The 24,290-nt window shown below is 38.8% G+C and overlaps 1 protein-coding gene across 7 annotated transcripts in view; it reads right to left on the reverse strand.

Moving 5' to 3' along the window:
- Positions 1-892: 892 nt before the first annotated feature.
- Positions 893-24,290, reverse strand: part of CCDC180 (coiled-coil domain containing 180) — a 37,311-nt gene continuing 13,913 nt past the window's right edge. For 6 of the 7 annotated variants that reach the window (XM_032118109.1, XM_032118108.1, XM_032118112.1 and 3 more), the window contains 30 exons: positions 24,042-24,205; positions 23,754-23,873; positions 22,982-23,061; positions 22,236-22,324; positions 21,630-21,746; positions 20,844-21,017; positions 19,744-19,859; positions 18,370-18,496; positions 17,881-17,944; positions 17,001-17,233; positions 16,224-16,441; positions 15,508-15,683; positions 14,150-14,330; positions 13,497-13,643; positions 13,083-13,227; positions 12,753-12,869; positions 12,237-12,335; positions 11,185-11,298; positions 10,270-10,508; positions 9,487-9,530; positions 8,597-8,690; positions 7,513-7,587; positions 6,434-6,500; positions 6,095-6,239; positions 5,592-5,752; positions 4,664-4,801; positions 3,561-3,672; positions 3,215-3,320; positions 2,547-2,685; positions 893-1,131 (listed from right to left, as the gene is read on the reverse strand). In XM_032118109.1, coding sequence (XP_031974000.1) covers positions 1,000-1,131; positions 2,547-2,685; positions 3,215-3,320; positions 3,561-3,672; positions 4,664-4,801; positions 5,592-5,752; positions 6,095-6,239; positions 6,434-6,500; positions 7,513-7,587; positions 8,597-8,690; positions 9,487-9,530; positions 10,270-10,508; positions 11,185-11,298; positions 12,237-12,335; positions 12,753-12,869; positions 13,083-13,227; positions 13,497-13,643; positions 14,150-14,330; positions 15,508-15,683; positions 16,224-16,441; positions 17,001-17,233; positions 17,881-17,944; positions 18,370-18,496; positions 19,744-19,859; positions 20,844-21,017; positions 21,630-21,746; positions 22,236-22,324; positions 22,982-23,061; positions 23,754-23,873; positions 24,042-24,205 — 3,933 coding nt within the window. In that variant the 3' untranslated portion in view covers positions 893-999. The remainder of the gene's footprint in view (positions 1,132-2,546; positions 2,686-3,214; positions 3,321-3,560; positions 3,673-4,663; positions 4,802-5,591; positions 5,753-6,094; positions 6,240-6,433; positions 6,501-7,512; positions 7,588-8,596; positions 8,691-9,486; positions 9,531-10,269; positions 10,509-11,184; positions 11,299-12,236; positions 12,336-12,752; positions 12,870-13,082; positions 13,228-13,496; positions 13,644-14,149; positions 14,331-15,507; positions 15,684-16,223; positions 16,442-17,000; positions 17,234-17,880; positions 17,945-18,369; positions 18,497-19,743; positions 19,860-20,843; positions 21,018-21,629; positions 21,747-22,235; positions 22,325-22,981; positions 23,062-23,753; positions 23,874-24,041; positions 24,206-24,290) is intronic. The other variant, XM_032118111.1, reaches the window with a different exon arrangement.

The raw sequence follows: 24,290 nt of genomic DNA on the forward strand, positions 1-24,290 counted from the left end.
GGTGAGACAAGGGAGAGCAAGGCAATGGATGGGCAAAGGAGGAAAAGCAAATGCAAAGCAAGGGATGGGCAAGGAAAAGCAAGGCAATGCAGTGGAGAGAAAACACAAGAGGGGCAAGGCAAGGGAGGGGCAAGATGGAGGCAAGGAAAGGCAAGGAGAGGTAAGTCAGAGGGGCACAGTAAAGAAAGGCAAGGTGAGGGAAGGCAAGGCCAGGCAAGGGAGTGGCATAGGAAAGGCAAGTCAATATAGGCAGGAAACGGGAAAAGGGAGGGGAAAGAGAGGGGCAAGGGAGGAGCAAAGCTTGGCAAGGAGAGCAAGGGGTAATAGAGGGGCAAGGCAAAGGAGGGCTGGGGAAGAAAAGGCAAGAGAGGGGTAGATAAGGCAAGGCAAGGGAGGAGCAGGCAGGCATGGCAATTAAAGAAAGTGGTAGGCAAGGGTAGGCAACACAAGGGAGAAGTAGGAGAGGCAAGGCAAGGGATGGGAAGGGTAGGCAAGGCAAAGCTTGTTGAACCAAGACAACATAAAATGTATTTTTTTTCAGGCTGGTCATCTCCAATCAGAGGTCTCTGTGCAGAGGTGTTTGGGCACAGGGACCTTGTACAAGGGTGCTTAGTTAGGATAGTTCTCACCCACACCTTGGAGAGTTTTCAGACCAAACCAGCTCACAGGGACAAAATTGCAACAAAATCCTGTAAACTCTGCTAATAAATACACATTAAGTGCCCTTGCACAGAGGGTTCATGTGCACAAACACATGCAAATGGTAACAGATGATTCTGTAAGCTGCACCAGGTGGTTACTAAATTGTAAAGATGAGTATAGTAGCAGTCTTAAGACTGCGTAGGAGGAAACAAGAGTGGTAACGTGGCAAAACAAACAAAAAGGCCAAAAGTAGCTTCTTTCAGTGCAACAGATTAGTAAGATAAAAGAAAAACATCAGTGACATTCATACAAACATGTCAATTTACACCAACAAAGCTCAGCAGAATTTGGCTGATCTCAGATGTAGAGTAGCTTTATCTTCCGGACGGATTCTTCCCACCAATCATTCCAGCGCTGAATTGCCCGCAGCTGAGCTGCACTTTCTTCCTTGATCTGGGCAAACATCTGCTCGAGTTTACATTTGTATTTCTGTATAAGAAATCCCAACAATTAAGGACAAAATTGGTAGTGACGAAATATAATTTTATTTGCCTAAATCCAGGTCCAGATCCATTGTGTCAGAAGACCACATAGAGGCCACTTATTTCTTGCCTTTGACAATAGAACTCTATGAATAATTAACTATTAGCTGTGTTCCTTTTAAAGACTTCTGAAATTAAATTACCAGTAATATTTATATTTTACTAAAATGCAAGGTCTTCATCTCACTTCCATTAGTTTCTAATGGAACTCCCTAAGATTAGGGAGTTGCCTTCTCTCAAGACCCAAGTATGCATCTCGACCACAGGATGCACTCAGGCTCTTGCTGGAGCTTCTTAACTCATGAGTATGAACTGAACTATTACAAAGCTGCTAAAAAGTTATTTCCTCTAGACAGAAACTTGTAGACTACCATAAAAACCTGAAGGCATTTTAATATTTTTCAAGAGTCCATGCTCCAAAACATAAAGTACTGTATTTTTAATGCAACATACATGCAGGAAAATATTCCTTTGGCATGCGTCCTGTATCCAATCCTTTTATCCAACCATTTGTATTAAACCATTTGTTTCCAAACAACCACATTCCCTTCAAATCTGTGCTGTAACCAGGTTCTTGGGCACCAGAACTAGATACATAAAACACGCAGGCAAATCGATAGTTCTGATGGCATTTGCCATCGTTGACAGTGTATTTTATCCTAGTCCCCTATTTAAGTTAATTTAGTTCAGTGGGAATATGATTACTTCCAGGTCAGATGCAGAAACACATTTCTAAGTGATTTAACATAAAAATATTCTCCTAACTACTGAGCACTGCTGTTTTGAAAACAATTGTCTGTGTGATTCAGAGGCTTGGAGTTGTCTGCATTCTTTTAACAGACTCAGTGAAGAAAGAGTGATCATTTTTATGGTGGAAACAGGCATCTGTGATTTTTCCGGATATAAGATAGGTATGAAGTATTTTCTAGCCCTTCATCTTTTGTGGGGAAACCAGCTTTTGTGATCTAAGGCTGAAACTGTAGGCCTCAGAAAGAAAGGTGAGTGAAAACAAGCAGGACTGGAATGGCACTGAGGCACAGCTGCTTTTGGAACTATGATGCCGCCAAAAAGCAGTGTCCTGTTTCTGACACCGTCCACGCTTCTCTGCTGAAACAGTTCCCCTCTGTCATGTCTCTGAATAAGAAGACTCCCTGAGAAACCAACCCTGTCTGCTTCTGACAGCATCACAAAGAAATGGACATGAGAAAGGATTTCTGCACATGGATAATATGGCTCTAAGACCTGAAAGCACTGTGTACATTAAAAACTTACACAAATAACTAAGATTCTATAACCATCTTCTTAAAAAACCAAACCCACAACAGCAGCAGCCCACTCCAGAGTCCTTCCCCACAGACCCACCTTATATGCAGCTTGTCTTGCGTCCACCACTGCTAGATGGCCCAGGGTAGTCTTAGCAGTTGGAACTGATGCAGTTCCTCTGCAAAGAGTATAGTCTGGAGCATCAGGAAGAATAGTCTCAGGTATTCCTGGCCAACTCCTATAAAAAACCAAACCAACCAACCAACCAACACATGAGAAAAATGTTAGAAAAGGGAACAGATCACACTAATTCACATTACTTTTACTAAGGTACCAAAGATCAATGTTATTTTTTTTTCTCCACAAAAGGTTTACCCTAAAAACTTGTTTAGTACAACCACCTTTTCTTTTAAAGCATCAGGATCTCTCCACAGCACAGAATTCATTTCTTCTGAATGACAATACACAGACTATTCATAGATCTGAATGTACTGAACTGATAACTAGTGACAGGCAAGGGGCATAGCCAGAGCAATGACATGGTACTGTTTTACAGTACTGTATGTAATTCACTTTTATTTGGATCCATTGCTATTCTTTCTTTAAAATCATTATTCACTCAAATTACCCCATAACTAGTTCAATGACATTACTAATGATGAGCAGCAGTTTCAACAAGTGCAGCAAAAAACTATGAGGACAGGGCCTGTTATCAGTTTAGAGCAGAGAAATTAGACAGAACAGTGTTCAGTATCTCCAAATACTACCTCCTTCCTCGTTTGAGTAACTGTGGAACTTCAGAGGTTCCTAGAGGAAGTCCAGCTTGTTTAGGATGGATTAAAGTCAACATCTTCTCTCTAGGTATTTCAGTTTCTGGGAGGTAATAGAAGATATGCTCAGCAGAAACAAAACAATGTCAGGAATACAACTGTTTGGATTAACGGTGCAGCTCGATGCTCTCCACTCTCAAGAAATCGCTTTGCGTGCTTTATTACAGAAATCTTTTAATTTAAAATACTGTAGCATATCAAAGCCTCCTCGTCCTAGGGACAGACTGCTGCAATCTTTGAGAAGGAAGAGGAGGCCTGAACAAGCAATCTCTTCTTTTCTTACCTGCTACTTGTATGTCATCAACAGTGATGGTTTCATCTAGTTCCAAGAGGAGCTTTTCAGTGAGGGCAGCCAGTGCAGAAAAAAAGCTCTGAGCACACTCAGCAGCACAATCCTGTTGGGACATTGGAGACAAGTGACAAATTATCCTTTGACAATTTGATCTCCTCTCCTTTTAACTTGGCTCCGAAAGACTACACAAATATCCAACCCTGAAATTCTGCAGCAGCTGCAGATAACAGACATAAGGCTCAGAGTTGCACATAAAAGGGTCTCAAAGTGTCTCTGCAGTATTCTTAACACGGCCTGATTATCTAAAGTTCAAAAAAACTGTACAGGTTTGTGTATAGGTACCTAGTAGTTACATATTTGGGTTAAATGTGATAAAACCAGCTTCTAGCCAAAGAGAAGATAATTTTGGAATTCAGGTACTTTGGGTGGAAGTGCTTAGCCCAGGTGTTATTCTAAAACACGGTATTTGTGTTTCTGTGTCTGTATGCAGAGCTAGGAGTAGAAGGTGACACTGCTTGGGAATTAAAAATACATGTACTCTGCAGGCAGTGTAGAATTTGGAGTCAGTGGCCTGAGAGAAGTAAACAAAGAGCTTTAAAGCTGGGGAACCAACCTTCAATAAACCCAGGGGGTGGAGGGGAAAAAGGATTTTGATTCCTGAATTTCTTCTGTAAATTCAGCTTATTTCAGTTGTTAATCTTGTGTAGAAAAGTGTCAATTATGCACAGAGAAGAAGCCCTTCCAGACATCTGTTGTCTGGAAGTAAGAGAGCTAACCACAGGATGTGACCACCACAGCCAATACTCCTAGCCACCATTATTATGCTCATAGTCAGTAGGTTCTATGAATGATACATTGTGGAACTTACTGATATTTTGTATCTAAGCACCCATAGTATGTGTGCAGATGTATTTATGTCTGTATTGATCTAATGCTGACAATACACCATTAGAAAGTTTAGCAATATATGAACAGGATTGCTTAAAACTGAAAAAATTTTCAAGTTTCCTTTGGATGGGGAGGAAAAATGTATCCAAAATACACCCTCCTTTCCAACTTTTAAGTTCACATTTAAGCAAGGGCTTTGCAATTACCTGCAGCATCTTTGTGTTGAGGTGAACACCATCAGTTTGATCTTTTTGCCTTTTTATTTCCTCTTGGCACAAAGCCTCCAGCTGAAAGGAATTATCTGGGTGTCCCAGGGAGTAATGTAATTTTCTCTGGTGCATAGTCTTTAAGCAAGTACATAAGAAAGAAATGCCTTCAGTAAAGAATGTACTGTGAGTCATAAAAAGGAAGAAGTAAACCACAAACATTTTCTATAAAGGTGTTCAGAAAGACAAGGAAAATGGAGCTACATCTTGGCAGTCTGGATATAAGCTTTGCAGTGCAACATGCACCAAATTGCCTCTCTGCTGGCCTCTGGTCTCACTCTGGGATTTTTTTCCAACTAATAATCATCTCTTCTACCACGTGATAAGTAAGGTATTTTTTGTATCTCTATAACTACAATTTTAACCTGATTTTTAATACTCAGACAGAATCTCAAGACACTGTAGCATTTTCTGCATGATCTCCATTACGATTCTATTCTCAGTTCTGATATTACTTGACAAAATATGCCTCTTTTATGAATGATAGTAAACAGCAGCATTTCATTATCTCTACATCACAGTTCTTACAAAGGAGTGCACCCATACAGTAGGAACTGTCTGGCCCTAGCACAAGGTCAGAGCCCTTACAGAGTTGACAATCCAAGTGTAAGCTAACAGGCAGAGCTGAGGAGATTAGAAAGGGGCAGCCCAGTGCTGGAAGCCGGGAGAGAAGGGACTGAGTTCCACGAAATACAAAGCTTCCAGGAGAAGTAAGCAGACTAACTGCAAACACAGAAACTACATATGTGGCCAGCTCAGCAGAGAGTGATGAAGCAAACAGTGAGAATGAGAGCAATAAAATTTCATCAATCTGATGCATTTAGCATTGGTTACACTAAAAGCATTCCAGTATGTCCATGATACATACCTTCACATCCTCCCACTCCTTCAGCTGTCTGCTGAAGAGATGCCGAGTATAAGCAGTAAAAGAGCTGAGTTTCTGCTCATGTTCTTTTAAAAGACTTTCCACAACCAGCTGGGAAACAGAAGAGAGCTCCTCCTCAAACCACGTCAGCTGATCCCGAAATTCTTTTTGGAAAAGATAGGGTGTGTCTATGACACAAAGAGCCTGGAATTTTCTCTCACAGAAATTCTGTCCCTGACATTCCTATTTCTAGGTGCAATGCTTTGAGAAATATACACTTGCTCAAAGATGTGACTTTGTACAGGTCTTCTAACTTAGTCGAGTACCCTTCTGCTACACTTTTTATAGCTGGTAATACATAAAAAATAATATTGCCTCAATTTCCAGTAAAGACAACTGCAGTTTTTCAATGACAACAACGTAATTCTTGGTCACTGCAATTTTCAGCTCACATACTGAAAAATTACATACACAAGAAAATGAAAGTCTTAACTGAATGGATTTACCTCCAAGACAGAAATTGTAGTAATCATCTATCTGCCTTTGGTATGCCAATAGTTTCAGTCTGAGCATTTCTGCCCAATGTTCAAATGTCTCTGGCAGATCTTCAGGCATTCTCATCTGAAGATTCTTCTTTCCTCCATAGAACTCCTGCAGAAGGGAAAGATAAACCAGAAAAAAGGTCGCTAACACATTTAAACACGTCACATCTAGGTATATAACAACAGGAGAAGAAAGGAAAATTTTTGGACAGTCTGCCAAACATTGAAAGAATCAAATTATTTCTCTGACACAGGATTAACCTATGAAAGCAGAAGTGACTGAAGAACATGACATTTCCTTACCTCACCAAGGGAGAGCAAGGTGTTGTTACCCCTCCAGAGAATATTCATAACAGTCCCCTTAAAAGTACTGAAAACCACAAAAATGTTAAAAAATTAAAAATGTTATCATGCTGTTAAATGATCACATTGACAATATTCACTGTTTTTCAAGTATTTTGCTCAGGCTAATTTTAGTATATTTTTTAGAGCATACACAAAGCAATAACCAAAATGCCTAAAAACCTTCCCCCATATTAACACAGATTCTCTTCAGATGCAGCCAGGACAAGGAGCTATTGTAATTGCTCACTGGAGAGCACTGCCAGATCACTGTCACAAAAAACCAATCTTAGCCAAATTCCTGTGCCCAAAGAGCTTACCATGTATTTTAGATAAAGCAAAAATATCTGAAGGTGCGTCTAGCTGCTTACTGGAATTATTTTGAAACACAATATGGAATAAAATCCCCAAATGCTTAAACATCTTAGGCATTAATTTGAACAGTTTTGTGTGGCATGTAAAAAATATCTCAGTTCTATAGAGTGTAGATGCACAGATCAAGAACAGTATGGAATAAAATCCCCAAATGCTTAAACATCTTAGGCATTAATTTGAACAGTTTTGTGTGGCATGTAAAAAATATCTCAGTTCTATGGAGTGTAGATGCACAAATCAAGAAACAGTATGATAATTTTCTTAGAGAAGGGGAATGGAACCTGTTTGTTCCTTGTTTATTTCTATTAATAGAGCACTGAGCACAAGAATGAAGGTGTAAAATGTATTGGTCTTCTTAGATGTGAAAATAATTGAAAGAAAAGCTATTTTACATTCCCCACCCACTTCTTGTAAATGTACAAAATGGGCTCCAGTAAGACTCCAGACATTAGACAGAATGAACCAGATGACTTCTATCTTCACTGTTGTTATGCTGCAAAGAAGAACTGTGCTGTAAGCACTTTGGCCTATAAATATCAAGGCTGAATACCTCCAAATTCAGTGGTGAACTCTATAGGTCACAATAGATGGATACATACATGTGTACATACATACATAGAGGGTTTTTATAGATTAACTTCTTGTTCTGGAAAGATAAGACTCACTTAGACTTCATAGACTTCATTCCAAATAGCTGGGATCTCTCTTCCATGGAAAGAGATTTTCTGCCTTTTTTTTCACTAGAAAGGAAAAACATTAATTTGAAACTATCCACGAGTGTTTTCCTTCCTTGGCTGATGATTTGAGCTTGTCAGTCATATGACAGGCATGAAACTGAAGAAAAATTCGAAAAAATGTAACTCTAGAACTAGTACTCTATGTGTCCTGGTTCTGGCCAGGAGAGGGTTAATTCCTGCAGTAGCCAGGAGGGGGTATGGCCAGGACCTGGAGGTTGTTCTCTACCACCTCTCCTCATTTTGGAAGTGGGTGGAAGGGTCCCAGCTGTTGGGGAATGTGGTGGCAGTGGGGTAAGTCAGGGGTTTCCTCGTGGTGAGCACTCACATGTGAGCCACTTGCCTCTCTTGTACCTTTGCTAATAACACTGCTGCTGTTAGGGTTTGTTTTCTTATCTCATTGCTGTTTCTAGTAAATTGTTCTTATCTCAACCTTTATCTTCACCTTTTGTGCCTCCAATTTGCCTCTCCAGCTGCTGCAGGGAAAGGGGAGTGAGCAAGCAGTGCATGGTTTGGAGTGTTTCAGTACAAGCACAAAATTGGGAAATACCATTCCCAAACCATGACAATATAAATATAGTATTTTGATGGAGAAAAGATTCTTGGAATTCTCTTCTAAACTCTCAGTTTTCAAAACTTTTCTGTTGTTTTCACTATTACAGTAGCTCATTTCATCCATCTGTGGGCTAAGCTGAAGACAAACTATTTAGACACACCTGAAAATTAAGCCACATTGATTTAAGGCTTAGTCTATATTGCAACAACTTCAAAATACAAAACAGCAGCAGATGAGAGAGAAAAAGAATGGTATTTTTCCAGTCAAAATCTGGGGAAAAAAACCCCACAAAGCTGACAATGTGGACATAAACAGGTAAGAGATTCCAAATGAATAGCAGTAGATGAAAGAAGGCTAATACAAATAAGCAGTAAGAATCTTCCAATGAACAGACAAAGCTTAGGTAAATTCCTGCATAGGAATATTTTAAGTGGAATTCCTCCTTTTAGGGGGTCTTACCTTTTTTTTGGCTTTGTTTCATCACAAGATGATTTCTTCCTGATCTGAACTGCAGACTTCTGAGAATGTGCATTGGATACCTTCTTCTTTTTTGCTGGGGGAAGAATTGCTTATAGTTAACAAGGAAAGAAGAAGAATATTGCATAGATACCAACTAAAGTGCTTTTTAAGTGTGTATATATATTTTGTATTCTTATTTCTATAATGTTTCCTTACAATATGTAGGGGATGACTACAGGAACAAACATTTCTGTCAGACAGGCCTGAAGTAACCCAGAAGTGGCAACAGCAATAAAGGTTATGTGCAGGGGCATGAGTCACAGGAATGTCACAGAAAATACATGGTAGATGGGAGGAGATTTAAAGCAAATTGGAGGCAGGTGAGTAAGGAGAATGAATGGGCTACATTCATAGCATTGGTGGTCATGGGGACTTGCAAATGTGGAAGAGATTGAGGATAGCTTTGGAAATGGCTGGAGGAGTCAAGGTCTGTGGAAGAAAGATGAGGAAATGGGAACACCTGGGGCAGGGAGCATCTGGAGTTACCTCTGTGCTCATCTTACATCATACACTGTGAGAAGGATCCCTGATCCCCTATGTGTTTCATGATTTCTGCTCTACTTCTTTTCTCGACCCCATTTCCCTTTTGCTATCACAAACACACGTACTCTTTATAACATTATTATCTTATTCTGTGGCTTTCCTTGCTTTAGGAGCCCAAAATCATCTTAGTGTAAGTAAAGATGTCCAGGAAAAGAGCTGGGAAGCACAACCATCCCTGAGTTCCTAGCATAGAAGCCACTGGCCTGGAACATGCTAGAGCTGTGCAGTAAAATGCCAGAAACTACAATTTAGATGAAAAGAAAATATTAGAAGAAATACAGGCACACCTCTCCCCTGATTTAGGTCTTGGGATTTTTTTAATGGGTCAAACCTGAAAAAAAAAAAAAAAAAAGCTAATAACTACTGAATATCCTGTTATCTTATATTCTATACTGTATTATATAGCAAACTAGGCAAGTTCTCTATCCCTATCATGTGCTAAGTGAGTTATATTTCTGAGATCATATTTAACAGATAGGGTTACTTTTACAACTGACCGTGTATATAGAAGTAATTTCATGGGACTAACCGACTGTTTGACTGGAATTTTGGAATTTCTACAAACAAAACTGCATTAAGACAGTATTTGCAAATCAAACATTTGTCATTCTCTTCATTTTACACTTTGTATATTTAGTCACCTGCGTAGCAGGTAATCACCTTCCAACTAAAATAAGGCTCTAGAAGACAAAAATTAAATACCTAAAATTTATCATTGTATACTAGATGTCACTTATTACTCACAAAGGGGTATTTTGGGCTTTGAGAAATCTTGCTTTTAAAAAGAAAGCAGTCTCAGCTAGACTGATTTTTAAAGTTAAACTGAGCAGAAAATATGTAGTAATATTACCTATGAACAGTCTATTCAATAGTTCTGGGCATACAAGGTAAGCTACAAACTATGAATTCAGGAGAACCTTTATATGCTTCTGGAATACAAATTTTAAAAATACTGTAGTGAAGCCCCTTATAGTGTTATCACGAGCCTTATGGAGAGAAGTGGATATGTAGCAAAGAAAATACAAAAAACCCACAAGGGACAGAGAAATACCTTTAGGCAAAGTACTTACCCTGCTAATTTTCTGATAACAGTTACTGCCAAATCATCAAGTACTGATGTACCCATTCTGCTTGGATTTAACAAAGGGAATTTGTCAGGATCCAGTCCCATCACCATCCTTTTGCTCTCAGCTCTGAGACTCTCTTTTTGAATGGCAGGAGCAATGGAATCTTGTAACATCCCATCCCTGTCAAGAGTGGTGAAGTCCTCTTGCAATGTCCCATCTGTGCCAAGAGTGGTGAAGTCCTCCTGAAATGGGAAGAAAAATGAAGCCCTGCAGACCGTAGCAGGCAGTAGGTGAAAGCATTCCATGTAGGAGTGACTACCAAAGCAGGTTTTCTAAACAGACAATATCTTGCTTCACAGGCTGAAATAAATTTTTTGTCATTCTAATAGCAATGTTGTTACAGCTATACAGCTCTCAAACACTTCAAAGCAGTTAACAGTAGGTTTCCATAATCATCATAAACAGTATTTAAGGATATAATCTCAAAATGATTATCCACTGAGATTACAAAATAAAGACAGACTTGTCAGAAAAGGGAGGAAAGAAAACACAACCTGTTTGATAAAAACAAAGTCCCTTCAGGACACATTTGGGATTTTTTTTTTTTTTAATTATTTAAAGAAACCTGTGAAATATCTATCTCTGAATAAGTGCTACACCTTAAAAACAAACTCTTATGAAGAACTGAGCAACTCATTGCAATGCCATGTATCTTTAGCATTTTGTAAACTTGGTGATTTACTCAGCCTCTTAAAAAGGCTGTCCTAATGTTACAGTGTCTTGGACATCTCGGCATAATGCAGATCCTTTTTCCAATTGCAAATTCAAAGCACAGATTCTGAAAAGCAATTAGAACATGTACACATGAAAATTCTCTCAATATTAAATAAAATACAGAGAATGTGAATGTTATCTTACGGGGGCACGTGGGATCATTGCTTTTACTAAGAAGCAGTCAAGATACTGGCTCCTCTTTTTCAGCTCTTTCAACACCTCTCTGGCAAAATCATACAACTCTTCAGAAGTTAAAGCCTGAAAGATATGGTAACACAAATGGTATTTACTGAACTAACTATTCTAACCTTTTCAAACATGCTGACTCTTGCAAACAACATTATTTGCCTCTGTTCTGTCACCAGTTTATGTACACATACATGGAAGCAATGAGATTGTGTAAGAGGCTGAGGTTTTGGTTTGACAAACAGGAAAACAGGTACTGACTCTCCAAAAAGGACTGCTGGGGTTTTAAATGCAGCTGGGAATTAAGCACCACACAGCTCAACCCTCCTCCTCTCCCTCCTTGCCCTGGTGGAATGGGGAGGAGAATCAAAGGATAATTTGTATGTTGAGACAAGAACAGTTTAATAATTCAGAGTAAATTACAATACAATGATAATGGTAAATAATAATAACAATAGTGATAATAAGAAGTGAAAAAGAAGTGATGCACAATACCATTGCTCACCACCTGCTGACTGATGCCAGTCCACCCTTCCTGAACCCAGACTGGCCCTTCCAGACAACTCCCCCAGTTTATAGACTGGACAGGATCTTCCACGGGGTGGAACATCCCTTTGGGCAGTTTGGGTCACCTGTCTCAGCTGTGCTCCCTCCCAGTCTCCTTTGTGAACCTCCTCAGTGGCAGAGCAGGAGACAAGGGAAAACAAGTCCTTGACTTAGGATAAACACAACTTAGCAAAAACTGTGTTACCAACACCATTCTCATTGTGAATCCAACACACAACGCTGGAACAGCTACTGAGAAGAAATTAACTCTATCCCAGCTGAATCCAGGACAAGGACCTTTCCGAGAAAAAATTCTGTGTTCCTGCCCAGCCCCAAATATAAGGAAATGTAAGTCTTCCTCAAAAATACTAGTTTATACAAACATGCACAGTGAGGCAAATGAATAACAATAACAACTAATAACAAGTCAAATTAAATACCATTTCATGCTGATTAGAACTTACTTCTTTATCTGCAGTAGAATGAACATATGCATCTCTCTTCCTCTGGAGCTTTTCCAGGTAAGACTTTAATGTGACTGACTGCAAATTGGAATTTGCTACCTAAAGCAGAAGGAAATACTGGAGAAGTAAAGTCCCCATTCACAGGAGTTTCAGAGGCTCCACTTTCAAACCATCAGAACCACTGATAAAAGCTGGTTAAAAATCCCTGGTACTCAAGAGGAGAAGCTAAAACAGTAATTCACAAAAGCAATGCTTCATGTCACTTGCTGCACCACACAAAAACACTGGTGAATTCAGATGTACATACTCAGTGTGCTGCAAGGCCATAGCGCTCCAGCACAGCTGCAGCAGTATTAAAAATACACTTTACAGCTGATAGTGACAGAAAAGAGGTTTTAAACTAATGTAAAAAAATCACTTAGTATTTGTCCACTCCGAATTCAACCAAAATCTCAATGGTACGAAAGAAAATTATTATAATGAATTTAAGCAAAGTTCTGATGTTTCTGTTTGTACCTCTAATTTGATTTGCTGTCGTAGCTGTCTCAAAGATTGATGGACCTTCTCCATAAAGGCTTGACTCAGAGAGAGAGAAGCAAACTTTTTTCCATACTTCTTGATAAGTTCAGTAGCCTTCAAGAATGTCAGAAACAAGAGACAGGACTAGACAATTTTCCACTTTTTAAAACTTAAATGATAGAACTTGCCATTTCTACTATTTTTTTCCATCATGCAATTGCCAAACAGAACAGTCTTACAGTGTTCTATTCTGAAAGCAGGCTGAGTGCAAATCACATCAAATATGTCAATAGAAAACATCATTTGAAATAATGGAATTCTGCCTACCTGCTCCAAGCAACTCGATTCTATTTGCTTCACATCTGTCTTGATTGAACTTTCAAAGGAGTCAATTTGCTTACTTTCTTTCTGAAGACACTTGGTGAAAACATTTACCTCCTCAGAAGAAAAGTCACCTGCCTCTGAAAATAATCTGAAAGCAAACATAAAAGCAACTGGCCATGAGTCATTTTTTTCTCCAAGATGATTTTAGCTAAACAGCCCTGAAACATATGTATCAACACAAATGTGATGAAAACAGTATCGTAATTGTGGTTTAACATGATAAATTTCTTTTTTTAAATAGGAAGCTAGATGAGTAACAAGACAAACTTTACTTTTACTGTTCTGCCTAGGCAACAAACACTGATTCCCAGAAACAGGTCACCATTTATAAACAACACTTCCATGAAATCTATATACCTGCAACTTTTGAGAAAACCCACATTCAAATTCCTTAATTTTCCTAGAGCTTCCTCCAAGTGGTGCTGGTAACTTCTCACAGTAACCCTGATTGATTCCAAATGGTTGTGGAGTTCTGATTGCAGAATGTTGCTGGAAGAAGCTGACCTAACAGCAAATAATAAAAGACAGGGAAAGCATGTCTGAAGAGGAACACACATGATGATTTGGCAACTGCTGGCTGTAAAGACATGAAAAAATGTGAGGACTCAGAAGTGATTTATGACTCTCAAAGCAACACCCTGAGCTGGGACAGTTTGGATGAACCCACAGAAAGTACTATTGAGCACTCTTCTTCAAAACCAATTAGTCAGCTGATATTACTGTGCACGTTCAGTAAACTGGATAAAACCTAAACAGATGAAACATCTTTTCTACTTAAAGACTGCCAGCGCTTTGAAAGGAGATGAAATTTCCATGTGTTCAATCTTGATTTTAATTTCTTCAGGGAAAGAGAATGAAATTCTTTACATGTTTTCAAGTTGTATGAAGTAGTCTTCACTGAAGAGCAATGACATATAAACCAGGTTCAGAATGTAGACCATAAACATCTCAGGCAGCAATCAGGAGTATTTAACTACGGCGATTGACAGCATCAGCAGTGGCACACTTACTGCTCAGTCACAGGAGCGTGGAGGAAGTCATGCTCCAAGTTCTGGACTCGGGAATGAAAGTTTGTGTTGAGGTTATTCAGCTGGTCGGAGAATTTGAGAAATTCAGCCTTTTCCTTTTTCAAGCCTTCTCCCAGCACTGCACAGTGGCACTCAAGACGCTCTTTGTGAAGCGCCAGTTCCGCTGAGAAGAAAAGAAGTTTACACCAGGGACGTTATTCCCTGTTTTACTGTGAACTATCACAATGCCCAGTCAACCTGTGATCAGCAGCAGCAGCAGCAAAATAAACAAAGCCAGACCTCACAGTAGCTAAAACATACAAATTAAATACATTCAATTTGGTTTCTTTGACTTTTCTTCTGTGTAAGGCATATATCCTTAACAGCTCCTAACCCATTCAAACCACAAATGTCTCTTGTTTGCTCTAAGCATTCTTTTTCCTCTATTTCCTTTATTATTGCTGACATCTCCATTATCTCTCTGTTCTCAGTCTTGTAACAAAACTAAAGGTTATATTTTTTAACAGAAAATACACTTTTCCTGGTTTTGTGAGGGAAACAAAAAAATCAGTTTTGGTCTCCCTTCTGGAATGATAGCTGGATAAATCAAGAGCCAGCCAATCACCTCAAGAAAGCTGCCAAAAGAAGCACCTGTCCTCTTTGCAGGAAAAGGGAAATTGAAAAATTATTTGCTTGTTCCCCAAAATAATTTTTTAGCTTATGTGTTAGAGACCAACAAACCTGTCTAAAATATTTTTTTCTCACCATAAAAACCTGACACTGCCCATGCCAAAAGAGTTTTGACTGGAGGATGCTCTGTAGCTGCTCAGTGGTATTTCACAGAGTTAAATCCTTCCTCTCATGTTTTCAGAAGCTTGGCCCTGCCATTTTGGCTCTCCCAGCTTGCTAATTTCTTTTTCTTCAACACTTTTAAAATATTCTTTGTACACCTCAAACTCTTGTTAAATAATGTCAAGGTGAATGAGAATTCGCAAACATTGACAACAGAATGTTCAACATCTTCAGCTGAACATGATCAACATTAACAGTTGTCAATCAAGGCACTGCTGTCTATTTTTCCAAAAGTAACACAGCACGAACCAGGAAGAGCTATAGAAAATAAATAATAAATAAATAAATAAACAAATAAATAAAAATAATAAATTAAAAATTAAAATAAATAAAATAAAAAAGAAATTTTAAATATATGAGTAACATAATATACTGGGAATTTCTGGACAGCCAGCTGCTTTCTATTGTCCTCTACTACTGAGTTAACTAATGCTGAAACAGATTTTGGCCCACTTAGGACCATCTCTAAAGGAAGATGTGATGCTCAGAATACCAAAAACAGTCAATACCAGCTCGAGCATTGTAGATATTTGTCTGTATCTCCTCCTGCTTTTGTTGATGCATCTGAATATGCAGCAGAAGTATTGCATTCAGCTCCTCTTTCTTGGCAGCTACAAAGATAAAGGAGTTGGACAAGGATTCTGCGCACCATTTCTCCAAGTGTTCAAAAAAGCAGAGGCGAACCCTATGATTGAAAAAGAACTATTACAGTGAAGAATAGTAAATAATAAATAAGAGTTTATTAAATATATTATTTCTAAGAATTTAACTTCTGGCTATAGGAAGATAGGGTTTCAGTAGCATTTGCACAATACTGGTAGAATTTTTGAGCTAGCTGCATACTACTGAGTACCAAGCATTTTACTTTCATGGCTCTGCAGGGAATTTGGGCAAATTACTTGTCTTTCTGTAATATATTTTCTCACTATGTAATTTTCCATAAAATATGAATGTTCTGTAAAGGTAAATGTTTTTGTGGTACTTTGACAGCCCATAGATACAAAGCAATATAAACATTTTCTTTTATTTGTATCAATTTAAAAAGTGGAATAACACACTAATTTTACAATCATAATTTTATAATTAAATATCTAACTACATAAATATCTAATTATATAACAGTAACTAGATAACTTTTGCCTCTATAGTCTAACGTTTCTTCTAAACAGCTGAAATTTGTCTATTACATAAGGGAAAGAAAGAACAGAAATTGTTTGCTACTCACCTTTTCTTCAGCTTGACAAACATACTTTCTGTGAGAAGTACATATTTCAGGTACATAGGAAGTGATTCTTCTTCTTTGTATTTTGTAAAATTACTCTTTGTCCTGTCAGTCTTTCCTGCCTCTTCAACTCCAAGAACAGTGGAAGTGTTTCCACTAGCAGTGGAAAGAGACTCCATGGCAATTTCAGTCCTTTCTGCCTTGCTGCTCTCGGCCACTGACTGGGAAACAGTTGGAAATCATCACGTTACCTTTAAAGGTATCAGCACAGAATCAACAGTGCACGAGCTACTGGAAGAATCCTAGGGAGATTTAGAATAATGTTCTCATTCTCAATTTGGACATTTACACAGTGCTGGCAATATTTTATACATTTATATATGCCAGCAAGACATAGGCAGAGTCGACAATGTTTTAAAAGGTTTTTGTTATGGTAATAAATTTGTAGAAACTGAAAACCTAAAACTTAGGTACAAATACAGCTTCAGTCACTCACCATGGGCTGAGAACACTGTGATGAAAGACAGATGAAAAAAAAACATCTATGCAAAGGGTTTCTACAAGGTTAAAAGTAGATCAAAAAGAATGGTTGTGAACTGTTTTATACACACTATTTCCCCATAAAAGGATCTAGAGCCCTTTTTAAGGATCTGGTGTGCTTTGTAAGCAAGACTAAGCAAAAAAGGACTTTCTACTCATTCTCAGCAAAAAGACTTCCTATTCCTCCTTATTTTGGACAAGACTGCTTTCACCTTCAAACTTACTCTCTTGCTCACTTACCTGCATAATGCTTACTGCTTGTTCTGCATGCTCATTTTCTTTACTTTTATGAGGAATACTCTCCCCATCTTCTTCTTCCTCTGTTCCTTCAATTTCCTGTGCCAAGATCATGTGATTCTCAGTTGGGTTTGTTTCTCCAGCTGGTTTTTGACAGCTGTCCCTATCTTCTGGCACCAGTGGAGAGAGATGATTGTCCGGCTCTGCTCTGGGCTGGGATGACCTTGCTTCGAGCCCTGGGGGCAATTTTGGATGCCACAGTATCAGAAAGATCTAAAGTTGTTAGAGAACGTCCACAGGAGGGACATAGAGATAGTGAAGGGTCTGGAGGAGAAGCCATACAAAGAGTGGCTGAGGGCATTTGGTCTGCTCAGCTGGAGAAGAGGAGACTGAGGTCACACCTTACTGGGGGCTGCAGCTCCTCTCAAGGGCAGCAGTGGAGGGGCAGCTTTGATCTCTGCTCTCCGTGACCAGCGACAGGACCCAAGGGAATGGCTGGAGCTGAGCCAGGGGAGGATTAGACTGGGTATTAGGAAAAGATTCTCCTCCCAGAGGGTGTTGGGGCACTGCCCAGGCTCCCCAGGGAATGGGCACGGCCCCGAGGCTGCCAGAGCTCAAGAAGGGTCTGGACAACACTCCCAGGCACAGGGTGGGATTGTTGGGGTGTCCTGTGCAGGGCCAAGAGTTGGACTTTCATGATCCCTACGGGACCCTTCCAACCCAGGATACTCTAGGATTTTCCTCTCCTTCCCAATGCTCTCAGCTCGCTGCTCCACCATATGTTCAGCTCCTGAAGCCTCAACTAGTTATTTACAGTTAAAGCAGAGTTCTACTGGTTACAAGCCAAAGAAATGAAGATTGAAAAACAACCAAGCAAAAATACCTGTTTGGACTGTTGAGGTATTATTTTGATCTTGAACTGTGGCGTCTATCTGGCCTTGCAAGTTCTAAAAGCAAAACAACAACAAACACCTGCCACACCATTTTAAAATATGGATTTGCTTTCTTATAAGAAATCCATATCCCTTCTCAAAATGTATCTATTTCACTAAGATACAAGTCTTTAATAGATCACTTACTATCTCAAGAACCTGTAACACTCAAACTGATTACTGTAAGTCTGTTACCTTGTAGTTTTCTGTTCAAAAGGCAAATGAATTTGCTAAAATGCCATTTGTAACAAGGACAGAGAGAAAAGTGTGGGATTGAGAAATGTTTTTGTTTCCCTCTGCTATCTCCACCAAAAGCACTTTATTCAATGGCTGAAACAATACTTTATATAATCTGAATTTTAAAGGTAATGTAAATTTTCTCTAACACAAAAAATTAATACACCACTAAGGTTTTAAACAAGAAGAAATTTTCTTTTTACCTGTTTGAAGATTTCCTTCACACTAAAATGCTGGGTGATGGATATAGTGTAAGAAGTCAATTTCCCCCAAATAGCTTTTGGGTAAGCCATTACTTCATCCATTAAAATTTGCTTGAGTGTCTCATTCCTGTCAAATTTAAGGTCACTGTTTAGGAGACTCAAGTATGTATAGAAATAAAATGAAGTATGACTACAGTGCCTTAAAATCTAAATCTAACTTTCTGATCAATCTCATAAAACCTTTAGGCTAAACATTGCCATTCATCTGTTTATACTGAATACAATCACATCCTGGCTTGTTAGAGATTAGAGCATTACAAATAAATAAATGCACAAAAGTTAAGAAATATTTACAATAAAGCCTTTTACATCCTTCCTTTAGGATGGAGAACCATTCAGACACTCTGCTTACATAAGAGAGGTCAATTTACTGTCTTCCATGTTAATTCTGCACTGTGCTCAGCTGTGACTGAGCCTTTCTGGTTTATTTTCCTTTTACTTGAAAATAAAAACTAACAGTTCAAGCTGAGTCTTGATTCAAGAAAAATCAATGTTCATACTTGTTTTCATTTACATTTACATGTGCTGTGTCTCCTAAACAAAGATAATTATGGGGAATTTATGTATGTGTTCAGATAGGTTACATTCTGTCTCTGCAACCTGGCATTGTATTTTCACTCAGTCTGTTACCTCTGGCTTTTTTTGAATTGTTTGAATGAGTATTAAGAGTACCAAAGCCACAGCTCTAACCACAATCCCACTGTGAGGCGTTTAAGGTGTGTGCATCTGCTCCTCAGGTCCATACTGCTCTTCTAATGTGCCTCTGATCTAACAGACAGAAAAAACCTCCTGGGTATGAGAACAGACCTGCTTCCTCTCGGGCTTCACACCTGCTGCTAAGATCTTCAGCAAGGAGAGCAGTATTGTACTAATTTTTATATGGTTTTTAAAGTTACAAATGCCTAATTGTGAGAAGGGCAACAGAGAGCTTACCAAAATAAACACTTTGGCTATCTCAAAGATCTGAGTCCTTGCAACTTTGAATGAGATCAAATCTGAGTGCAGAGGTGATGGTGCAGACCAACCTCTGATTCCTACTTTTACCTTCTGAATAAGGCATGGATGTAATGGTATGCACAGGAATCCTGATGTGGAATGGTTTTTGAATGATAGCAGTCTTCCTTTGTCCTATTCCTAAACTGTGGGTATTATCTGCCTTAACCTCATTCAGTAAGTACATTATTTTACATTCTTACATGAAGTAAAAAGCAGGCTTTTTCCACACCTTCACACAATAGCATAAACAAGGCCTAAGTAGTACAACCAATGTTAAAATATGCTTTACTTTTTAAGTTTACAACACAAAATTCATACCTAGTTCTAATTTCATTTAAAGAAAAAAGGGCATTCTCCAAATATTCCTCCAGCTCTTCTTCACAGCTCGCCATTTTCATTTTTTCCAGAATTATATCCAGATCATCTTTCATCGTCTAAAGCCACATAAAAAAGCCAGTAAAAATGGTTTAGTATCTACTAAAACCTCCATAAATATTTAGGATTCAAGTAATTTAATTATGTACATATATGTTACACCAAGAAGAGAAGCTACCTTAGCACAAAACTCATCACCTAGAAGATCTTCCTAGATAATGAACATCTCTGACATTGCCACCCCAAGGTGGTTGTAGTAACTATGAGAACTTGACATCCAACCAGACTCTACACCTCACAAGATCTCATAATAGCAACTTGCAGCCACTTTATACAGGAAGTAACAGTGATCTTTATCACTGTTGCTGTATCAAGAGTAAGACAGGACTGTCCATTCAGTGTGAATCAAGCAGTTAGCAAAAATGCACCTGACAGAATGAAACTGAAAAGTAGAAATTCCAATATAAAAGTCAGAGATTACGTTTTTAATTTTATAGCAGCTATATTTGATGCCATGAAGATTTTTGCCTTTTCTTTTATACCCCTGTTATACCTTTTTACAACTTCTGTATTCTTAGTGCTCTTTGCCTACTTTCTTGGACTTGTTTGTTCAGCTGGGAGACTCAACATCTCAGAAGCTTCGTAGCCAGGATCAGTGTGCCCCAGAGCCCAAGGTCCTCTCCAGAACACATTCTGTAAACTAAGACAGAACCATCCAGGGGAAGGCTCCTTGGGGAGGGGGGCTCATTCGAGCCTCTCACTGGGGAATCTTTGATAGATATGTCAATTAGTAAGACCTATAATGTTAGACCAGATCTTTGGGGTGGATTATTTTGGTGTGCATGTAGGTGCATTCAACCTAGACATAGTGCACCTAAGGATCCTTAAAATAAATACCAAGGTAAAATCCCTTTTCCCTTCTAACCGTGTTTGACTCTTGGATTTTAAGACCAGGAAAGGCATCATATTGAATTCCAGATGGTTCTTTGCCTTAAGAAGTCCTTTCTTTACATTATACCACATCCTCGCTTTTATGTTTATACCTGTATTATGTCATCCTGTTCCCATCTGTATTCATCTACTTTCTTCTGAAGCACATCTTCCTGCTGGGACAGTTGGAGTTGATGGACATCCCAGAGACCCACAGCCTCCTCAACATAGCTGTACAAGCCTTGACAATGCTGCTCGTGCTGTTTAGCCATCTCCTTAAAATCACTCTAAAGAAAAACATTCAAGTGAACAAGTTATTTTTAAACTGCTGGAAGGTGAAATGAATGAGGAAGAGGATACGTAACATGATAAAAGGCTGCCTGGAATTACACGACCAGTATTCAACATAGCGTCTTCTATCTGGAGAGTTAAAAAAAAAAAAAAATCCAAGTAAACTGAGTAAGAATGTGGATTTTTATTCTACAAGTGAGAGTTACCAAAACTTCTGTTTATTCTGGCACTGTAAAGCACAGAATCACATTCTGCAATCTATCACTTTAGGAACAACTGCCCAGTCATTCTTATGCATAGAATCACAAAAGATCAGATTGGAAGAAATTTGGGATTGGGCCATATGTTATTCATCTCTATCACATATATTTCAGATATAAACGATAATAAAAATACAATATATTCATATTATGAATAATAAACACAGTAATTATGAACTCTTCTGTGTGAATCACACCAAACATCGTTTCTTTGTAGTGTTCAGTCACACTGTGGATGTCTTTCCAATGTGACATCAATAGCCTACAATGCAGAAGGCATTGCATGTGGGAGCACAGGAAAAACACACTAATCCCAGGGAGTGATAGAAGTAAATGGAATAAACATACACCCATGTGCTCCAGTTCTTCTTCAAACCTGTGTTTTAGTTTCTCAGTCATCTGAAGCATGTCGCAATACACAATTTCAACAACTCCTGGGCAAATGTTCATATCCAACAAGCTCATCTAAATGAAAGAACAGTGAATTATTGACATGCATATAACAAATACTGCATGGCTTTCAGAGAGCATGGCTAAACTTAGTGTTTCTTCTCTTGTGATGGACAGAGAAAGATTCAGCCTCCTAGACCCCACATTCTGTTAGAAAACAATACAGTTCCATTGGATACTAAGGGAGAAATTGAGGCAGAGAGGTAGAATTTCTTTCCCAAGATACGACAGATTTAGCACAAAGGCTGAGGGTCCTTGCATCCTCCACGTAAATGTAAGACAGCACTCCCTTCATTCCCAGCATTTGTTATGGCTTTTACACAGTTCAAGTACAAATACCAAACACTACTGTGAAACCGAATGCATGGTTACTTTTTTAACAGAGTAAGACAGAGGTTAAAAAGTAATTTCACTTGTTATCTCAATGTTTGGTGGATCCTCAGACACATTTTACTGTAACGACAATTGTACCATGGCTACCACACCCAAAGCTGTGACACTCACCTTGCAGATCTGCACTTTTTCCTCACATTTGCCCTGCACCAGCTCATACTGGACACGCATTTTCTCCACGCACTCTGCATTACGGGTGTCTGAATGACACGGAACAGACCACAGTCAAGATTCCCATATTTCACAGTCACAGATTCCCGTATTATCTCAGCACAGGGAACAGATGCCAGCAGTGTCTGCACACCTGTGTGACACCACCATGGAATCAAGTAAGATGTTTTAATACAAAGCTGTTTATCATTATGCTTAAAAGTTGCAAGTCATTTACAATTGCTACCAACTTCTTTGCTACCATACAGGCTACAGACATCACAACAGGATGTGCTCTGCAGCAAGAGAAGGCAGACACACACAGGGAAGGCACACTACAGGATAAAGAGAAAGGAAGTATCTCCAGTGCTTCCCATCTTCTTCTCCAAGAGTTAAAATTGAGTATTTTTGTGTGATTGAGAACTGATTCATGTCAAAATTAACCCTCTATTTCCCCCAGGTTAATTCTAAGCAAGCCAGTTCCTGCTGGATCTCACTATGCACAAGTGTTTGTACTGGCCAAAGGAAAGTGATGTCACAGGCAGCTTCTTTGGGTCCCACTGCAACCTCAAAGCAACTGAGAAGGTATGAGGGAACACACAGAACAAAGAAGAGAGCAAACATGCACTCTCAAAGCAACTTTCTGCCTCATCGTTACCTGGAAAGAAGAAAGTATTGCTTGAATTCCAGACTGTTTCCCAACTTACCTATAATTTTGTTTAAATTCTCCAGAGTTTTGTACCATTCATTTATCTCAGATTTTGTATGTGTTGAAGGCAACAAGGTGCTATCAAAGTAGGAAAGAAGAGTCAGGTATTTTAAAATACAAATCAGTCAGTACTTAAAATATAAAATTATGCATCAGAGTAGCCATACTACTGTGCTTTATTTTATTTAAAGCCATCTCAGCAATGAAAATAAACCAAAGAGTCTGTTGTTGTTCGAGGCCAACTGTTTACTGCTCAACAAGCAACTAACTGTAATCTACCTTGTTCCTACATCCATTTTAAAAATCTCCCTGTAAATATTGTAATGCATTGCACCCAAAAATGCTTCTTGTTTGCAGGGTGGATATTCAAATACAGCAGTGTTAGATTTCTATCCAGACTCCTCTCTTAAGTTATTAGACAACTGAAGTCCCATGGAGAAACAATGCTTTGACAAAAGCATCAACTTCTAGTTCTCCACCCATCTTTGTCTGCCCATTTCTACCATGTTTCAAATGTCAGTAAGAATTACTTTTGCATTCCTGCATTTTTAGCCCTCAATCACCACCTATTTAGTGTAGCTGGTGCAGTGAAAATCAATAATGCATTTTTTCCATTAAAAAGAGCGGTACAAAAATAGGTTTAGACCCTGCCTTAGTGCTGAATTTAACAACCACACGCTGACAGGAAGCAAAGTGCAGTTTGTAGCCAAGTCCCTCATTAACTCCAGAAAGAATTGTTTTCCTTTATGCTATACCCTCTTTTGCCATACCCAGTGTGCTGCAAAACCCTCAGTCTCTGTTCACTAAGTACAATCTGCTCCTTTATCATATTTTCCATTTCCGTTTTCACAGTTGGGGGATTCTGTATTTCTTCACTTGCCATAAATTCTCTGCAGGATGGAAGAAGAATATGTATAATGGACACATGATACATGTGATATCATACATGATATGTATAAGGACAAAATGATAAAGTATTACTGTTTATAGAAACCCCAAGTGAACACTAGTCACTTTGTGTTATTCACTCTCCAAAATAAGACTGCAAAATTTCTGACCTGAAACTCTGAACTACACGGTTTTTTTGGATGAGCTTCCAGTCCTTGACTCTCTCTTGCCATTTTAGTTGATGCAATTTTTCTTTCTCGAGCTCTGATTTCATTAGATTAAAGAGCAGCTTGGCAGTTGCCCTCTCATTACGCAACAGTGCTCTGTTTATAGTCTGTGTATTAAAAAATAAAACCAGGAGTAGAAGCAGCATACAACATGCAAAAAAAAAAAAGTGTCTTCTATGGAAAATGAGGGAG

This window comes from Corvus moneduloides, chromosome 9, assembly GCF_009650955.1.
Source record: "Corvus moneduloides isolate bCorMon1 chromosome 9, bCorMon1.pri, whole genome shotgun sequence".
Lineage (NCBI taxonomy): Eukaryota > Metazoa > Chordata > Aves > Passeriformes > Corvidae > Corvus > Corvus moneduloides.